The sequence below is a fragment of the Hydractinia symbiolongicarpus genome, chromosome 8, assembly GCF_029227915.1.
Source record: "Hydractinia symbiolongicarpus strain clone_291-10 chromosome 8, HSymV2.1, whole genome shotgun sequence".
Taxonomy (NCBI): Eukaryota; Metazoa; Cnidaria; class Hydrozoa; order Anthoathecata; family Hydractiniidae; genus Hydractinia; species Hydractinia symbiolongicarpus.
In genome coordinates, this window is record NC_079882.1 from 8,753,282 (window position 1) to 8,775,176 (window position 21,895).

General features: G+C 34.6%; 1 protein-coding gene across 1 annotated transcript; it reads left to right on the plus strand.

The window, feature by feature from the left end:
- The first annotated feature begins 3,659 nt into the window (after nucleotides 1–3,659).
- On the plus strand, nucleotides 3,660–7,861 carry LOC130653690 (melatonin receptor type 1B-like). The gene is made up of 8 exons (XM_057456206.1): nucleotides 3,660–3,739; nucleotides 3,936–4,023; nucleotides 4,864–4,929; nucleotides 5,191–5,243; nucleotides 5,384–5,448; nucleotides 5,790–6,399; nucleotides 6,816–7,200; nucleotides 7,751–7,861. The coding sequence occupies exons 1-8, from the start codon at nucleotides 3,660–3,662 to the stop codon at nucleotides 7,859–7,861; spliced, it is 1,458 nt and encodes a 485-aa protein (XP_057312189.1).
- The last annotated feature ends 14,034 nt before the right edge of the window (nucleotides 7,862–21,895 follow it).

Here is a 21,895-nt window from a genome sequence, read left to right on the forward strand (position 1 = left end):
TAAACATGCTCCCACTAAGGAAAGGACTTTGAGAGGCAATCAATCTCCCTTTATAATTAAAGAAATTAGCAAGTCAATTATGAAGAAATCCCACTTGCACAACAGATATCTTAAAATAAAACAAACAAAAAGGAAATTAAGAGGCTTTACAGAAAACAAGGTAAATTATTGCGTTTCGTTAATAAGGAAAACAAAAAAGAATGTTACAATAATTTGGATATCAACGATGTTACTGACAATAAAAAATTTTGGTACATCGTAAAAAGCTTTCTCTCAGATAGGGTGACTAATTTAGGAAAAATTACACTAGTAGAATAGTGCCCAGAAATGCCTCCTTGTTATGCTCGAGAAATGGAAAAAGGTTGCTGACAAAGAAGATCACTTTGGAGCTTTGCTTACTGACTTATCAAAAGCTCTTGATTGTCTCTCACACGAACTTTTAGTTGCTAAATTAAATGCCTATGGATTTAGTCTGCCATCCGTAAGACTTATCCATGACTATTTATCAAATCATAAACAGAGAACAGGGGCTAATTCGACTTTAAGTTATTAGCTTGAAATAATTTTCGGCGTACTAGAGGGTTCCTTATTGGTACCTTTGTTCTTTAACAACTTTTTGTGCGATATGTTTCTTATTACTAGTGATTTTGTGAGTTATGCAGACGATAATACCCCGTATATAACTGCTGAAACTATCAATTCTGTGCTAGCTTCACTAGACAAAGCGTCAAAAGCTCTTTTTCAGTGGTTTAGCAGCAACGAAATGAAGGCAAACCCAAATAAAAGCCGTCTTTTACTCGGGAGTAAAGAAACAACTGTTGTGACTGTCAATAATACTCTCGTTGAAAGTAGTCAATCTGAGAGACTAATTGGAATTAATTTAGATACGAATTTATCTTTTACTTTGCATTTAGAAGAAATGTGCAAAAAAGCTTCTCAAAAACTGAACGCAATTGCAAGGATAATACCTGTAATGAGTGTTGAAAAAAGAATAACACTCGTAAATACTTTCTTTAAGTCCTTGTTCAACTTGCCACCAGTTCTCGTAAGTCTTTGAATTAAGATCTGCATCGGCCTATAATTTCCAATTATTTAGCGAATTTAAAATTCCAAGGGTCCTAAAATCAAAATTTGGAACGGAAAGTTTAAGCTTTCTTGGTCCAAAACTTTGGGAAACGGTGCCCTCTTCAATTCGCGAGTTAGAAACAATTGGAAGTTTCAGAAAGAATATTAAAACACTAGTCGTTAGCCCGTGGAAAATTCACGGTTTCGCCCGTCCTTTTTATACCGCATTGCGCAGCTAAGCTACCATTTTGCGTGACAGACAGACAGACAGACAGACAGACAGACAGACAGACAGACAGACAGACAGACAGACAGACAGACAGACAGACAGACAGACAGACAGACAGACAGACAGACAGACAGACAGACAGACAGACAGACAGACAGACAGACAGACAGACAGACAGACAGACAGACAGACAGACAGACAGACAGACAGACAGACAGACAGACAGACAGACAGACAGACAGACAGACAGACAGACAGACAGACAGACAGACAGACAGACAGACAGACAGACAGACAGACAGACAGACAGACAGACAGACAGACAGACAGACAGACAGACAGACAGACAGACAGACAGACAGACAGACAGACAGACAGACAGACAGACAGACAGACAGACAGACAGACAGACAGACAGACAGACAGACAGACAGACAGACAGACAGACAGACAGACAGACAGACAGACAGACAGACAGACAGACAGACAGACAGACAGACAGACAGACAGACAGACAGACAGACAGACAGACAGACAGACAGACAGACAGACAGACAGACAGACAGACAGACAGACAGACAGACAGACAGACAGACAGACAGACAGACAGACAGACAGACAGACAGACAGACAGGTATTAAAATATATATGGACTCCAAATAACTGCCCTTGTCGATTATGTAGAAACTACGTAGAGGGTGTTGGTTTCCTTTAATTTGTTCTGTTTGGATTACGTAATTGAGTCGCTCTTTAAGTTTTTGTTTCTTAGTATTTAAGCCAGAGTGGCAAAAACAGAAAGCAAAAAAAAGTCGAATCCAGTGAAGTAACATATGTCATCAAGTCGTCTACTGTTGTTAACCAAAAGATGGCGACTGGTGTAGTGTCTGATCCTCCTGTAGTACACGACAACAAGCAAAAGCCTTGATACAAGTTAAAGAATAATGCGCCATTATTTTCGGGTTGTTATTTGATGAAGCTACTTCGAGCCAAAGGAGTCTTCTTGAGTAACGGTAAAAATTAAGACAGATGTAAGGAACGTATTAAATTCAATTTCTTAGCAGAAACACGAAAACACCAAATGTCATCTTACCCGTCAATGCAGCCATGAATAGCAAAGCCGTACGGTTTAAGCTTATCGTTTCCATCGATATGCCATAAATAGTTCGGATCCTGAAAAAGACACGACGGGCAACAATGTTCGTGCTCTCATCAGATTTGTCAGTAAATAAAAGTTTATAAATCACATACTTCACTAATGCACTCTTGCCTTTTTAAACGACGGTGTTTCCTCCTCTCTACGCCGACGGGGTCTACTTCTTTTAGAATTTTTCGCACAGATTCACTTAAACAGAGGGTCAATCAATCCAATTATATATAGAATAACGGTTCTTTAAAAGAGACAAGTACAGCATGTGGAGACTTACGTGCTTTACCTTTGTCCGTACACAACTGACAACTTTTGGTGCATGGCTCTATAACCTAGATTACATCCATTACCCGATACTTCAAATTAAAATAAATAAATAGAGAATATGCATAAAAAATAATGCAGAAAAGGCATACATGCCTTTTCTGCATCATTATTTAAGGCAAGAACTAATAATGACCTCAACTAAGAACTAATAATGACCTCAATTACAGCTCTCACGTCCGCTTAAGTTGCATTTTTCCGTGTCAAGGCATTGGCTCTAAGAATCTTTTCAGTTGTCTCAAACTAAAAGTAAAATAACATGTTTTGACCTTTTCTGATAAAGAAATACAAAGGGTGCTAACAAATGCGGAATGAAAAAAACACACCTCAAGCTGATATTATGTCGACCAAATAAACAATGAAAACCCCAACTCAAAGTAAGTTTTGATATACATCAATCCGAAATTTGTAATAAAACCAGTGCGACAGAATCATAATAACACAAGTGACAATATCATTAAATGATCCAGTAACTTACTCGCTGTTTCAACGGCCATCTTGAATGTTTGAATGAGAGGACACAAGATCATGTGGATGAACCATGCTCAGCCATGTGCACATATTAATATTTTGTGCACATAATAATATTATGTGCACATAATAAAATTATGTGCACAAAATAAAATTAAGTCGACATAATAATATTATATGCACAAAATAAAATTATGTGCGCAAAATATTATTTTGTGCACATAATTCACGGAGAATATAATTAAAAAAAAAAATTACCATGGCCGTAATATGCTTCCATAATTGAGGGGGAGGGGGGCGAATTCCGGTCCCCCCTCCCCCGGTCATAATATGTTCGAAAACCCCCGGACTGAATAGGGTTAAACAACATTGAGTCTCAGCCAAAATTGTGTGTTGTTAAAAAAAAATTAGAAAACATGAAAAATGTGCACATGTTCACATTTCATCAGACGAAGGAATATCAACAAAATGTACTTATACGTATTATTATCAACCCAAACAATGTTTGTCTTACTTATTGACTCCTAAATTGTCGTTGGCCTTAATTGTCGCCTCCTAAAATTGTCATCGGCCCTAATTGTCGCCACCCAAAATTGTCGTCGGTCTTATTTGTCGCCTCCTATAATTGTCGTTGGCCTTAATTGTCGCCTCCCTAATTTGTCGTCGACTCACTACCTCCTGAAGTTTTTGTCACTTTAGAATTCGCTTAGTCAATGAAATCATATCTCATTTGCTAATTCGTGTGTATGTAGCACGACATTCTTCTCACACACAGACAGACGAGGCGGTACGAGTTTAGTATGCTTTGTGTATACTGACCTTATGCTATCCATTTATAATAGACTTTTTTAATACGTTTGCCAAAAAGTAGAGCTTAGCATCAAAATAATATCAAAGTGGAATGCTCTTTAAGATCGACACTAAGGAGGAGTAAACGAACAAGTGACGATAAAGCAAAATGGCGTTAACTTTTAGCAGTTACCTATAATAATATAATAATATAATATGACAAACCAGGTTATAAAATAGTACTAGACTACCTAAAAATTGAAACCAGACCTCTTGGCACCAGACCTCTTGCTAGGTAGGTTATAAAAAAGTGTGGTTAATGACAAAAGAAAGAATTTTGACTACACGAAAGGCATATCTGTGCAAGACTAAAAGATGTTACAAATCACGTGTTTCATTTTACCACGAAATCTCAATTCTGGGAACGACTGTGTGGGAGAACAAGTAAGGAAAAAAAATGCACTTACCCGCAGAGATTACTTTCCTCTATAATCATTTTTTACGAAATGCATTCCGATTAGAAATACCTGGAAAAATTAAGATAGGATGAGAACTGTAAATTATTGTAACATAGGAAAAAATAGAGGAAATGATAAGTGCAGTCCAGAAAAAATACTTCTATTTTGAAGTATAATTTATTTTAATATCACTTTTTAATGTTAAAAAAAGATAGTTATATTAGTATTTCTAGCGTCGTTTAAATAAAATTTTCGCGTAAATATATTGTTTTGTTGTATTCAAAATAATAATGAAGAACAATGGATGTTTCATAACAAGGAACAAATAAATTATTCAAGACGAATCATTTGGAAAATTTTCACACTTTCGGCGTGCATAGAGATCCGCAAATGTTAATATGACTTGGATAAGTGAAAGAATAAGCAAGGGGAATATATTCCAGCAGGTAATAAATTGCTGGTATCATATTTTTTGACTTTTTGAGGTGTTTTTTTATTATTGTTTTTTTTTATTGTCTATCAGTTACTATCTGCCAGCGCAGTTAAAAGTTTGACTGTAAAAATTAAAAAAAAATTTTTTTCTAACTCTCCACAGTGGTTGCCATTTTTTAAAACTATCTTCTGACTTTCAAATAAGCGCCGCCCTCGTATGACAACCACTGACAACCTCATCCCTAGGAGTTCTTGCCTTTTTGACATCGATGCAGGCGCCGAAAAAACTTGTTAACCGTGAAGTAAGCGCTAGCAACTTTGTCATCAGGCAACAAACCCTGGGGACGAGGGTATCACACTGAACGAAACATGATTTTAAAGTAGGTTTTTGAGGATAAGTTGGAGGGATTTTAAAGAGAAAACGCTTTGATTATTGTTAACTAATGTATGACCATATTTTCTTGTAAGAAAACTGTACTTCTTTTTTTGTCTCCAATTCTTTATGGACAACATCAGCGAGAAGAAACCTTTTGGTTAGACAAGTGAACATTGCTGGCACGATCAATCGATCCTCTCATTTTTTTTCCTGTTCACATTCGCACATATTTCATTTGAATCATCAGCTTTAACAAAGTTTTACTTTTTGAATCATCAGCTTCCATTACTAAATAAGCGCCACCCTCGACTAAGCACTGCTCTAGATTAGGCGCCGCCCGCTATTAAGCGCCACACTAAAAATCTTAAGTTTTAAATAAGCGCCGCGGCGCTCAATCAAGGATTTATGGGAATTAAAGATGCTGTGTTTATTGTGAGTGACACATAACTCCAGTGTTCGCCATTTGATCTTTTTTAGCAACATTATTGTTTATTGTAGATATGATGAATAACTTTACAAACACCACAACACAAAACTCTCTAGAAGACACTAAAAGAATCCTTGGCAGTTTCCTTCTCGTCTTGTCTCTCTTTGGTTTGGTAACATACATCATATTCATCGTGCTCGTGTTCACAAGAAAACGCTTCCATCAGCAATCATTTTTCGTCATTGCCGGCTGGCTTGGTATCGCGGATTGCATCTGTTTAATTTTAATGATTGGTTACGCTTCGCCGTGTATAATATTACAAGCAAGTCTAAGCAGCAGCAGGGTCATTGGTGGTATCCTCAACATAGGTTGGTTCAGCGGATTGCCCTTAATTACTTTACTAGCAGGAAATAGATATTTTTGCATTTGTGATCGGGAAAGATTTAGAAAAATTTTTACATCACAAAACACAGGATATTTATGTCTGGGATCATGGCTGTTTGGTGCAGCCTATTCCATTCCAACATTCTTTTCCTGCTGTTCTCTCAAATTTGACTCCACTATCATGTCCTGGAGTTGGAAGGCAAATCAGGATAAAACAATTTATCTTGACTATGCAGAACTAGTCATGGTTGTATTGACGTTCATAATAATCTATGTGTTCAATGCATGTGTCTTAAGGTACGTGTGAGAAACATTTGTTGTTTTCTATGTTGCTTCTTAAGTACTAGGCAGCAGTCGCGACAACCGTGTTGGTCAAACCTCTGCAGAAAAAAAGTAAAATATTCAGATTAATTTTGGCGCGTTCTAGCAAAAACTGGCTTGTGAGCGAAATGTAGTCCAGAAATTGCACGCAAATTCTGTTGGGGGATTGATACATGATTGATACATGCAGAGATGCATTTGAAATCATCTATACAAAAATACTCTAAGCATTATTATTTCACTTTTTATTTGTGGGGTATTTGAACTTGCGCAAAGATTAATACGCACAAAATACGTTCATATCGCTATTGCAAATTGTAACATATATTCATCACTAAAATATGTTTACTGTCTGGTGTTACAGACTTTGCATAGAAAACAATTTATTTTAGAAAAATCCATCAAGTTGGTGCCCAAATGAGATTCAGCATGATTCGCGAACAAAGGCGACTTTTTTATGAGAAAAAAATCTTCTTTCAGTTTCTTATTACCTCATCATGGCTACTTATTTTCGACGTTCCGTTCGTAGCCATTGGATATATGTCGAGCGTGACGTATAAATTTGGCATCTTCGTTACCATGGCTTACGTGGTCAACTGTTCTATTAACGGATGGGTATACTTGTTTATGAATAAAACTGTTCAAGCGGAAATTAAAAGAAGCCTTTATAAGAGGGCGCCTGTTAGTCCAATCAAAAGCGTGACTTCAACTCGAATCTCTATCATCACATGGAAAAAACATACCGTGGAAATGAAGAGTTATTCGAAAGATAATTACGTAATACATGATCAGAATAAGTAATATAGATTGAGGAAGCCAGCGTATAATTGAGTTGGAATTCCATTTTGAAGTCATGTGAAATGTAGGGCCAACGTAAGTGTAACCTAAAAGGAAAGCAAGACAAGTATAAAATATGTTGGGAACTATTCTTATTAATCTGTAATATAGTTATTTAAAAGCATTAAAGAATTCATTAGACCGACACAAAGCTGTTTTAATACACAAAGGTTTAGGCTTCACCACTTTGCCAAATACTTTCTGTTAAAAGCAAGTTATCAGCGTTCCCAGGGTATTTTTGATGGATGTTAAAGTCGCTAGATTAAGCAGCATCCTTGTATCCAGCTTGGATAGATATCGAATCGCAAGATATCGAAATGCGCGACTCTCTCCTTCTCTTCATGCGTAAATACTGTTGTAAAAACCACATTTCTTTCCGCGAAAAAAGGATTTGAGGACAGGAAATATCATTTTTTTATGGTATTAGCCTAATAATTTGATGGACAATGATATTGTGTTTATAATTCTATAATCTCACAAAAATCTCAAGCATGTTTGCGGTATTGAACTAAAAAGAGTATTGTTTAGAAGGCTGGTGGCCAACGACCGCACCCTTGTCACATTTGAGACCTACAAGACGGCACATAAGCCTTTGCCATGATGTTGTGGTTTGCCTATGAGACAGAATGCTGGAATGCTGAAAACATTTGTTGTTATTTTGTTCGGTTCAGGTTGTGAAGACATTTGGTTTTTTTTTAATTTTTCTGGAGATAAAGCATTTTTTTTGTAGTCTTCCCAGCGTTGTGCTATCCATTCGAATACTGATTTGACCATTTTTTATTTGCTCGAGTTAAGTTTGTGTAGAGATTCCCCAATTTTGCCGGAAAAGGAGTCTTTTTGCCAGTGTCTTTTTGCTGTTGTTGTTTCTTGTTTCATAAGAAAAAATTTATACGAACACGGGCCCTAGATGATAACATAAATCATAAGTTTCAAAAGTAACAACAACCCGAGTTTAAATTTTTTTCATAAAAATAAGATAAATCCAGGATATGAGTTTAAGCTACCAATATTTGTTTGGTTGCGATCTCTCACCTACGATACCCGAGAAAGTATTTATATTGGCGCGAATGTTCATAATTTTAAAGCTGCATCAGCAACAAAACATCCAATTTTCTCGTATAAACCCAAATTCCAGAGAAATTCCAGAAAAAGTTTCATAAAAAGAACAAATTACTCTCTCAGATCTCTCAGAAATGAAAATGTCTCACTCAGTAAATCTAAAACACAAAAGAAAACATTCACCAATACAACTTTCGTAAAAATATCAATAAAATTTTTGATTAAATTTAAAGATTACGCTGGTCATTTGAACAGTGTCCACCTTGTCCCCGGGTCTCGTGGTGGTTCCTGAGCCGTCATTACGTAGCGGCGAACAATGTAATCAAATTCATCAAACAGGCGAAATGGCGTGGGAACGAGGTTAAAACATTGCTACAGTAAGAATACAATATTTTCGTTCAGGCTCATTCCGAGAGAGCTTCTTTTTTGATTCCTGAAATGCATGCTAGCGCTAAAAAATACACCATTAGCTTGAACTGAAGCTTTCAACTTGAAAGATGATTTAAAGATTGTAGACAGAAAGCCTTTCGTTATGTTTGCCCGAGAGGTAATCCGCTAGGTTTTAACGGAATGTCTAACCTGATCGTGAATTTCAACGTTAAAGCAACCATAAATATTTCAAGGTTTTTCTCAAAATAACGTCGAATTTAGCCTAAAATGAGATTATCGTTCAAATTAAAGCGATTTGTTCAAGCGTTGGGGCAACATTTACCAGGAGAAGGTGCAATCTTGGCAATGAAAAATGCATACAAGTTTTTTGTAATTTTCCTTGACAGACAACATTATCTATCTATGTTGGTGGCCCGTGGAAAAATTCACAGGTTCGCCCGTCCCTTTTATACGGATTGCGTGTGTCTTGCTGCTTGTGGTAACATCTTGCGTGACAGACAGATGAATGCCGGTTTATTATCTATCTTTATTACATATCAGGGGTTACTAGAAACTCAAAAAAAAATTAAAATCTAACAATTATCTAGCCTTTGATTTCCTTTTCTCGAGTAAAAAGTTCGAGTTATCGGAAGAAATTAGCTTAAAAGAGGTACGAAAAATGGGTCAAGTTAACGAATGTTCGAGTTATCCATAGTTTAAAAAACGGCGTTTTTTATTAGAAAGTATTAAAGAAAGTTCAAGGGACCCAAGAGAATGGTTTGAGATAATAAATATTCGAGTTACCGGTATCATTGTGGATAACTGTACCATTAACACACTATCGGACATAAACGCAATATTAAAAAAACATGTTATCAAATGAGTAACACAATATCGAATCAGTGCAATCTCTTTAAAAATTCAGTATTCAGTGACGTCGGAAGTAGCTACGATTTCGTTGCAGCATGTTGACTTACGAACAATTTTATAGAAACACGAGTCTCAGATTTCAAATATAGGAACAGAATTCATAAGAGCCTCAAGGTTTATCGACAAAGAAGCCTATTTTTTTTTATATAAACACAAACTTCAGACCTCAGATGAATTTGAACAAAAAAATTCAAAAAAATCAATGAAGAAGAAAAAAACGATGCTGTGTTTTTAAGAATAAAATAAACATAAATCGGGCCTGAGAAATAAAAACAGCCAGCCTTGGGTAAGAAACGTGTTTTGAAAGGTAGGAGAAGGGTAATTTTTAGTTCGAATTTTCTTGATTTATACCAGATTTATTCGACTTTGTTGCTTAGTATCATCTCTGAAGATTTTGCAGGACAGCCACCTAGTATTTTTGAAAAACACTGGTAAATGAGGATCCTTGTGTCCAAAATGTATGTATCACGTATACATCGACATTCCCTGGCTAATTTTCCTCACATAATTTTGGTTGACCTCAACCTCGTTCTCAGAGCTTCTTTTTGAGTTTCTAATAAGCGAGCTGGTGCGAAAAGAAGTACTTCTTTTACGCTACCCAAATATCCATCCGTTCCTGAGAAAAATGTGGCAGAGAGGATTCACGCACTACTGTATTAAATTCTCGAGGGCGTAGGGCGCTGGCACCTTTCCCGGGCAACGACTTCATTTAGCACCGGGCTAAGTGGTCCCGACACACGACGTACAACATAACTAACAACCTTCATACTTTATCGACATAAAAAGCCGACAGACGTCCAGTCATACTTCTCCAACCAAATGGACCCGACAAATGAAACCGCATTATCCGACATCCTCTCTATATAACAAATACATATTTTTTCTGTCGATGGTCATACCAACGTAATATCGCATAATACTGCATAATACCTTCACAATACTCTCTGTCGCTACATAACAAATACATATTTTTTCTGTCAATAATCCATAACCAACGTAATATCGCATAATACTGCATAATACTGCATAATACCTTCATAATTCATAAAAAACACATAAATTTTCTGTCGATGGCCATACCAACGTAATATCGCATAATACTGCATAATACTGCATAATACCTTCATAATTCATAAAAAATACATAAATTTTCTGTCGATGGCCATACCAACGTAATATCGCATAATACTGCATAATACTGCATAATACCTTCATAATTCATAAAAAATACATAAATTTTCTGTCGATGGCCATACCAACGTAATATCGCATAATACTGCATAATACCTTCATAATACTCTCTGTCGTTACATAAAAAATACATATTTTTTCTGTCGATGGCCATACCAACGTAATATCGCATAATACTGCATAATACTGCATAATACCTTCATAATTCAAAAAAAGTACATAAATTTTCTGTCGATGGCCATAACAACGTAATATCGCATAATACTGCATAATACCTTCACAATACTCTCTGTCGCTACATAACAAATACATATTTTTTCTGTCAATAATCCATAACCAACGTAATATCGCATAATACTGCATAATACTGCATAATACCTTCATAATTCATAAAAAACACATAAATTTTCTGTCGATGGCCATACCAACGTAATATCGCATAATACTGCATAATACCTTCATAATACTCTCTGTCGTTACATAAAAAATACATATTTTTTCTGTCGATGGCCATACCAACGTAATATCGCATAATACTGCATAATACTGCATAATACCTTCATAATTCAAAAAAAGTACATAAATTTTCTGTCGATGGCCATAACAACGTAATATCGCATAATACTGCATAATACTGCATAATACCTTCATAATTCATAAAAATACATAAATTTTCTGTCGATGGCCATACCAACGTAATATCGCATAATACTGCATAATACTGCATAATACCTTCATAATTCATAAAAAATACATAAATTTTCTGTCGATGGCCATACCAACGTAATATCGCATAATACTGCATAATACCTTCATAATACTCTCTGTCGTTCCATAAAAAATACATATTTTTTCTGTCGATGGCCATACCAACGTAATATCGCATAATACTGCATAATACTGCATAATACCTTCATAATTCATAAAAAATACATAAATTTTCTGTCGATGGCCATACCAACGTAATATCGCATAATACTGCATAATACCTTCATAATACTCTCTATCGTTCCATAAAAAATACAAATTTTTTTTGTCGATGGCCATACCAACGTAATATCGCATAATACTGCATAATACAGCATAATACCTTCATAATACTCTCAATCGTTCCATAACAATATTATATTTTTCTGTCAATAATCCATAACCAACGTAATATCGCATAATATTGCATGTTACCCTTATAATACTCTCAATCGCTACATAACAAATGCATTTTTTTGTAGATAGGCTATAACCAACGTAATATGCCACATTATTCCGCAGTAGAAACAAGTGTTCTCCCTGGAAATGACGTATCAAAATTTCTAAAGTAGACCAATTAATGCAAAGTGATCACATATTGAAAAAAACAACAATTGAGGTTGAGTATACATCCATTTACCAATAGAAATGATATTATGGCAAAATACTCTTCTGCGAAATGATACATCAAAAGTCCTACATTAAAAGTCCTCAAGCACGCCAATCAAGAGAAGACTTTATACTTTAAACTAAACAAACACTGATGTTGGATACACGTCAATACACAAAGAGACACTATATTTTGGGCAAGTACCTTGCCGCGATATAAAAAAATGAAAGTTCTAAAGCAGACTAATCAATGTGTAGACTTTACACTGTAATTGAACAAATATTGAGGTTGGATACACATCCATCCACCAATAGAAGTCATATTTGACTAAATACCCTCCAAGAAAATGACACATCAAAAGTCCCAAAGCAGACCAATCGAAGGAAAAACTATTCACTATAAACCAAACCAACACTGATGTTGGATAACAATCCATTCACAAATAGACACTATACTTTGGACGAATACGCTTCCGCGAAAAGATGAAGCACGCCAATCAAGAGAAGACTTTACGCCTTAAATTAAACATTCAGTGAGGTTGGGTGCACATCTATGCACCAATAGAAACAATATTCTGGACAAATACCCCCTCGCAAATGACACAGTAAAAGTCTTAAGCTGTTAGATTTGAGGAAAGATGTATAGTATGCACTAAAAAGGCGGTTTTGTTCTATACCTATGCACATGCAATAGAGACGACAGTGATAGCTTGGATAAGACTATTTAAAAAATGACCTAATAGATCTATTCAAATAAAGCCTCCCTAAACCAGTAAGTAAATGGGATATTCTACAATACATGGCTAAAAAACAACCTGGATGAAAGTAAAGGTCGAAATCCTAGCAGAAAAATTAAAAGAAGTCTGTAAATGTGAGACACATCCATACGTCATTTAAGGTAACACTTTTAGAAGTTGAGGTATGTGCAAAATAAGATCTGAGATATTTTAAAAGACCAATCAAAGAGAAAATTTTATACTTTACCCTTCACAAACACTTATGCTGGAAATACATCCATACACAAATAGAAACAATTTTATGGAGAAATACCCTCCCTGGAAATGACGCATCAACAGTCCTAAAGCAGACCAATCAATGCGAAGGCTTTACAATATAAACCAATCTGAGGGAACACGTTGCACTATAGAGGTATTGAGGTAGGGTACAAATCCATCCACTAATAGAACAGATATTTTGACAAAATACCAAAACTGCATTCTGGACAAATATCCTCTCGCGAAAAAACATATTAAAAGTCTTAAGGCAATACATTGAACAGACAGCAGTGTGCTATACCCACTCATACTTCATTAGAAGCGATTCTATGTTCATTCGAGCTGACATTATTAGATGTCCTAAAACATGACAATCTGAGGGAAGACAATATACTATACATTAAACAAGTGGTATTGTTCTATACTTATCTATACACCAAGAGATACGATGTTCTGGACAAATACCTTCCTGCGTAATGACACATCAAAGGTCCGAAACCAGACCAATACACTACACAATATAGAATCTTAGATCCTTTAAAAGGGCAAATAAATTCAAAGGAAAACCATCTTCTGGTCAGTAATAAAGCAGAAATGCTGGACCCATTCATAAGTCAATGAAAAGGAAATTTTGCGAGAATTTTTAGCTCCATTGAAATATTAGATGCCCTAGCAGAACAAGACAAATAAAATATATGTACGATATATCACTAGAAAGATACTTTTAAGAAATATCGCGCGCGAAGAAGATAACGTTCTAGCAGACCATTTGAAGTAAATCTTTACTTTTGCAAAAAGGCAAATCGGATACCCATTCATAGCTACATCACTAAAGAGATATTCTGCGAAAGTAACCAAACGCGGAATAAAGTATTAAATGCTCAAGCACAATAATTTAGTGCCCTAACCTCATAACTTCCCTTGTGTTAGGTTATAAATTATAAAACTTGGTATGGATGATATCTGTCACATGACAATTAAAAATCATGATTCAAATGCTGACTTTGTCAGAATTTCTTTGCGGACGTCAGCATTATTTCTCTTGCATTTGTGTAGCTTATGATAGATTTTTATTATTTTTTTTGTAAATATTGACAAAAATAATGTTAATTTTAATAATTATATAAACATTTTAGCTATTTTGGCTTACTTTAAGACCCTTCGTTTGAGGCGCCAACGCAGCAAATTTTATTCACATTTGAAAAGGGCAGTTTATTACTTTTATTTTATTTCATGATAGATTGATGTTTACTTTTTCCATTTACAGTAACATAAATTTGTAAGGTTTAAACTTGACATATAGTTAGTTATAGTTACTTATAATAACTAAAAGAATATTTTTTACTTCAAAGAACTTTTTCCTACTTCAAAGAGAACTTTTTTACTTCAAAGGGGAAAATTTGTCATTGTTGCTTATTGAACATGTGTGATGATACTTCAAAGGGTTGATTGTAACAATAGTCAACGTAATTGGATCAATTATATGCAATTACGTCGTGTATAAAATGTAAAAACATATTTCACCCATATAATTGGAGTAATTATATGATCGTAAAAAGGTTAAATATATATGCACACCACCTGGCGAAATTGTCAAAAAGAGAATAAGAGCCCTGGGGCGGGGTTGGATATCATATCTGAGAGCGCTAGGCCAACCAGAATAAATAACCAGCTATAAATAACAGTTCACAACGTTCTTCATAATTTAAAGTGGAAAAAGAAAAAGAAAAACATTAAAAATATGGTTTGTTTTGTTTTAATATTACCTTTAAATTTAACGCAGGCAGACAGGGTGGTTTGGGGTTGTTTAAAATAATAACTCGGCAAACGATGTTTATCCGTTAAGTTACGATCGTTCAAAACTTTTTCTATTCATTAAATTTAGAAGTCCGTACGTTCCGAATTAAAATCAGGAATGACATACCTTATCAGAGAAATTACCAAAGGAACAAAATTAACGACTACGAAATTAACACGAAAGAAATTAAAACAAGGAAAACATATATTATTTCTTTTGAAATATTTTTTATAGTGTTTACATATTTTAAACATTAGTTCAAACCATTATTATTCCAAAGTTAAGTTTGGTTCTCACAATAGGGATAACTCAGTTCCGTTTTCTTTTTACAAAATATGATAAAAACACTAAGAATTTTAGGGGTGCTGGCACTTTTTAAAAGATTTCCATCATATTTGGACTTTTTAAAATGTGCTGCCAGCCCCCTTAAAACATTCAGCGATTTTTATAATAATGATGATTCGTATGATGCTGTTCCAACCTTTGAGATAATTGGTCTGAAAGGTAAATCGGCAACATCGTCTGTTTTAAGCTTGTGTACTTTGGCAGTACCATACAGTTTGCCAGGGGCTGAGTCAGTGGGATATACGCTCGTGGTGGAGAGCGGTCATGCACCAGTGACAAAGGACGATTCTACGATTCCTTTTAAAACCAAACAACTCAGCAATTATTACAAACTAGTCGTTAACCCGTGGAAGAATCCATGGGGTCGCCTGTCCTTTATATATCGCATTTCATGTTTTCGTAACAGGAAGCGTCTTTAATGGCAGACAGACAGACGACGGCTATTATTAAAGAGAAGAAGGACAACAGAAGCATTCCTTCACTTCTTACAGAATTTAAATGCTTCTAACCGCATTTTTAACATGTCCACAACAGATTGTGCGTTTTTAACAGCTTTTGTAATTAAGATGCATCGAACCCGTTGATGATAATTTCTGCTTCGTTGCTTAAATAGTGGTAAAGTTGAACGATTCAGGAAGCGTGCACTGGTTTTAAATCTAACAACTTTGAGGAAATCTTCACATCCGCAGGATCAATGCCTCGTTTCAACTGAATTGCCACTTGATTTGAAAACTTTTCATTGTACAAACTTTGTTGTAATAAGAAATAACAAAAATCCAAAATAAACAAAATTTTCGTCGAACAAAATTTTTCGCGGACTAAAATGACGAAAACTTCAGGTGTCCGAAAAATTTTGTCGGACAAAAGTTAAAACACAGAAAACAGCCCGTCCAGCTAAAAAAATCGCTCAGCAATTTTATTTTGCGGAATAAGTCTTCATAACAGTAATAAAAGGTGTAGCTACCTGCTTTTGGCATAAGAATTACTAATTAAGAATTTTGTTGTAGCTGGCTAAACTGTATCACACATGCTTTTAGGCTTAATACGCTTTTCAAAAAAACTACATTGCATCTTTGGTTTACAGAACACAGAATACACTCTGTCAAAAGGCTAGGTAACTGTTACCCGCCGTTGAACACCCGGATGAGTAATTAATAAGAGCCGTCAACTGCGCCACATATTCAGATAAAGCGCTTTAGTAAAGTTATGTAGTATGTAGTAAATCAAATGAAGTGCACACAACTTTATGGTATGTCCAGTGTAATATGTTTTTCATCAATTAACTTTCTACAACTTAAGCTGAAATAAAAACACAGATTACAATTTGTTGTTACCCCGTCATAGCAAAAACTTTCTGGCAAACCTTTTTTATTTTTCGGATAATGTTCCCGGTGAGTGTTAGCTGACCATTTAGTACAGGTAAATAATGTGACACATCTATACAGATGTAATACCAGTTTACCATGTCACACATGAGTATAGGCGTAACACTATTTTTCAAAAGAACTTCATCGCAAATTCGGTTAAAAAAAGTCCAGGAAACCGCTGTTGTTATCATGTTCAGTTAAAAAAATACTCAGCAATTTTATTTTGCACCATAAGTTTTCATAACAGTAATAAAAGTGGTAGCTGCCTAACTTTATTTAGCATAAGACTTAAGAATTGTGTTGCAGCCAAACTGCATTTGACTACTTTCACTTTTTGGTCAGAAGTAGCTAAGGAGCTAGCTAGGTAAACACAACTTTAACATAAAAATAAATAATACTGGCTAGGATATAAAGCTGTTATACTAAACTGAATAGTAATAACCAAGGCTAGCTAGCTAGCTGATTGTAGAATGCTCCTTAAAAATCTTCGTTCCTAGCCAAAAATCAAGAAATTTTTGGGATTGAGATTTGTACTTAGCTACAAAACGTGAGAATATATTTATCTTAACATGTAAAAATATGTAAAAAAACAAAAATGAAAACCTTTTTGAAGACAAAAACAGAATAACCATCAATGCCACAGCTTCTAAAATGGCCGTAGCTCAGATTGCTTTATCTTTCCTTCACTGGTAAAAATCAGGTTCTGCGGGGTTTTTCCAAAATTTTCTGATAAAAGCCGCGCACAACCATTTTGAATATACAGAATACGGCTATTATTAAAGAGAAGATGGACAACAGAAGTGATAACCATTAAAAGAAATAAACTAACACTAAATACACAAGAGAAATCAGTGTCATTGAGGCTTTTTAACTAACTATACATAGATTTCCATAGATTGTAATGGCAATATAATATGTGTTACGGGTATGTTATGTGTGTTTGAGAATGTATTTACAGTCTCGGTGGATAAAGAAGTAAAAAAAATTGTTGGAAAAAAACTTCATAAAAGACTGCATGTAATGATTGCATGATCCTTCTCTAAAGTGACCCTGTTCATTTAGGTGCAGTGATGGGTTGTATGAAGAAAAAAGTGCCAGTTTGTATAAGAATCGTGTTTTCAGTGTAAATTTAGCTGATTACTTATACAAGACTAGTCGATAAAGCCCATGGGAAAATCCACTAAGGCAGAAGAACAATGGAAAAATAGGTTGCTTTAGATTTTTTGCTGACGTCAGCAGTGCATATACAAAAAGAAAATTGGTTAAAGTTAGTCATTCGTTGTCTGTAAGGTGTGGAGGTTGAAACGTTGACTAAAATAATGTATGGTATCGTATGTTTTTGAGAAACGCTTAGGGAGATATAAGGGCTTAAAAATTTTTCTGACGTCAGCAAAGTTCCTACCAAAAGTTCCAAAACAAATTTCTTCACAAATTCGTACACCCGTTGCATTCATCGTGTAGATCTTAAAACGCTGATCAAGAAAATGTATAGGAACATGGACTTTTGACAAACGGTTGCAGAGAAATTGGGGTTTGAAGGTTTTGTGATGACGTCCTCAACCTTTCCATTCCGAAACGGATTCGGGGACCCAGGCTTGGAAAACTTACCCAAATTGGTCCCGGGTGGTCCCTAGTTACTTACGCGGTGAAAAATCACTGACGTCACCACCTCGTTTTCAAGTTATTTGGCCTTAAAGCTTTAAGTGCACTGTAATGGCTTCATTTATTTAATATAGAATATTAACGTTAAAGTAGTCTTATTGACGTCGCGCCGTAACGTCCGAAAATTTAACATATTAGACATGCATTTTTCAGTTACTTCAAAGAAAATTTCGGTAAGATCATAGGAAAATTAACATATCCACTTTGCCTGTTATATATATATATATAATGTATATAAGATAAATGTTTATCATTCATTTATTTTTATGTTAAAAAATAATTATTTGAGGAAACTTATTTTTTTTAGGAAAATCTTTGTAAAACATTCACATAACTATTTAAGTAATTTTGTTTAGATAAATGCTGTAATGCCAAAAGGAAAATACTGGGTTAGGCAGCCAATGGTAAGTTTTTATTGAATTTGATTTGAGATTTGAAATTTGATTTGAGGTTTGATTTGAAAAAAAATATGAAAGTAATGTTGTGTAGTGGGTTGCACGTACTATTACTTTCAGTTAAAAAGTCCAAAAATCAACGTGACAGAAAATAATTAATTGGATATAACAATTTAATTGCTATGTTGTGCTTTTTTATGGTTTATAGAGAACAGACAAAAGATATTGCCGACAGAAACGATGGTGAAAGCATTAGAGAACAAAGAATCCTTACAACAAGTGAAGGTTAGTCCGAACATATTAACTGTTTTCATGTTAGAGAAATGCTCGAATGTTCGTTGTTATCAATCTCAAGAAACCCTTTCGTATTAACGAATAAGATTTGTTCCATTTTTATTTATCTTATCTTTAGTGAAGAAACTCAAAGTCGCGATAACCTAGATTCACAGCAAGCATGACGAATTCATGGTGGTTCAGTTAAGTTTAAAATATGAAATTATTGATAGATTGACAATTTGTCAACCAGGCCTTAGCTTTTGCAATCTTAAAGTTAAAGTCCAATAGACAAGTAAAAATTAGGGCCTAAAAAATACTTTTCCGTTCGACTTCCTTTTGAATATTTTTCATTTTGTGTCGCAGTGTAAAACGTTTGTAATATTTTTTTGCATATTGGGAAAAGCTGCCAAAAGGGAACAAATCCATAGTTCAGCTTGTTTTGATTAACCACAAAAAAAGGTTAGGGATGAATTTCCCGTATTTAAAAGCAATCCATACACATTGTTTCATTGTTTCGGTCTTTGAAAAAAACACGTTTGGGGAGATAATTTACCCGCATTAAGAAGCAATCCATACAAGCAATCCATGATATTCAGTTCTTTTAGTAAATTCGGTCTTTAGAAAAAACATTTACGGAGATAATTTACCGTTATTAAGACGCAATCCATACATATAAAATTCAGTTGTTTTAGTAAATTCGATTTTTGAAATATGTATAATATATATATATATATATATATATATATATATATATATATATATATATATATATATATATATATATATATATATATATATATATATATATATATATATATATATATATATATATATATATATATATATATATATATATATATATATATATATATATATATATATATATATATATATATATATATATATATATATATATATATATATATATATATATATATATATAGAACACAGATAGAACAAGAAAAGGATGAAGCTATTCACAAATCGACGTAGCACGCTCGCGAAAAAAGAATGGAATTTAAGTAAAATGCAGTGGTAAACTTATGAGTGTGAAAAAGCGCGTGTGTTGGTAGAATCTTGATTTTCTGTTCTGGACGTATTCGCTTAAAATGCACGCATGATCATAGAACATATCTAATGGGGCCTCTTCTAGATGTATATAAAAAGAAGTAGGTGCATCTTTTCGGCCTTCAATATGAAGTATGACGTGAAATCCACAGCAGTGGCCATGTATTGGGTAGAACCAAAAGAACACAAACTTCATGTCTTGCTTGCTCACTTGTAGAAATGACTTTTGACAAACTTCAATAGGGACGTCGTCGTATTTGCTTGAGTTGCTGGAGTCGGCAGAAAATATCCTAACTTGCCGAATTTGTTTGCCATAATTTGAAGAATAAAAAACAAAGACCAAACTCAGCTGGATTGTAAGAACCTTCAAATAACTGCTCTTGTTGTATTTTAAAGGAATAAATTGTTTTCACAAAATATGCAGGGTACAAAGGTAAATTAATCACATCGTTGCGTGGAAGACAATTTTGAGAGTGTTCTGAAGACTTAATAATTACATCTGCAATCTTTTGATAGAATTGTTGCTGGTAACAAAATTCCAGTACAGACGAGCGAGTTCCCCTACCTACTTGACATGCAAATCTCAAATCTATAATAATGTTTACTGCACGGAATGGTATAAGAGTATCAACACAAGAATCGTTGGACAACTGTTTAAAAACGGACGCTATTGCTTTTTTTTCATTTATGTTGGTATTATCAGATATCAAGCGGCAGTAAAGACCGACGGACATCGATGGCAAATGTGTGCGTAATTGCTCCTAATGGAAACATAATGCATCGTCACCTATTCGATTCTTTTCTGAGATCTCCCCAAAAACATTTTTTCGTACGTACAATAAGCTACGATTAGGACGATATAATTCCCTATTATTGTCACTTTTGATGTTATAAAGCAACTGCCAAGCCTTCTAAAACGAGAAGAAATAACTTCGTCTGCTTGCAGGATTTCTATTGGTTCTACAAATGCATTCTTGAACCCCATTCCATTCTTCCTACCGTCACATGAAAGCACGTTAGGTTTCCCATCACATTCTACGCATGTTTTCCGGAAATCAATATCCATGTGAGACGCTCAACCCAACTACTATGCTATGAATAATGGAACTGACATGAATTTTTCTTTTAGAACACGGCGACAATATCGAGCTTCCATTATTTTTATAACACCCCTGAAAGTAATTTTTTCGTTATTCACGGCCTCTGTAAACTCCCAACCTATTTCATAAACAGCGCAAATTTTAGAGAATCAATAATACCAACAGCATATTTAACTTAACATGTAAAAATATATAAAAAAACAAGGACAGACTTATCAACGTCAACGTTACGCAACTTTCAAAATGGCCGTAATAACACTGCTCTCTGCTTTACACATCCCTTTGTCGTGGCTGCCAAATCTCGGATTGGTTTTTCAAAAAAATCAGGCGTTGCAATTGAATGCTACACGCGGGAGAATAAAACAAAGTCGGTAAATATATATCGCATTTGGTATTTTGTGCAGATAAAAGAATTTCGTGATTAATTAACAGGACGCGCTTTTCGCGGACAAACAGGCAAAATACCGCTATTATTAAAAAGACTAACGATATCATACGTCTATTGGTTTTTCGGTCAGTTGCTCATAAAGTTGATCTTGTTAACTCACCATATGATTTTTTAACAATAGCCAATAATACTTACATTATTTAGAACTATTCGCAGCTTTTGTACTCTGATCCTAACTTCAATGGAATATCAAATCTACGGAGACTCTTTAAATGAGATAAATTTTATACTTATGCCTTTTTGGAACATCTTTGTTCCATGTAAATAGAAGTTTTG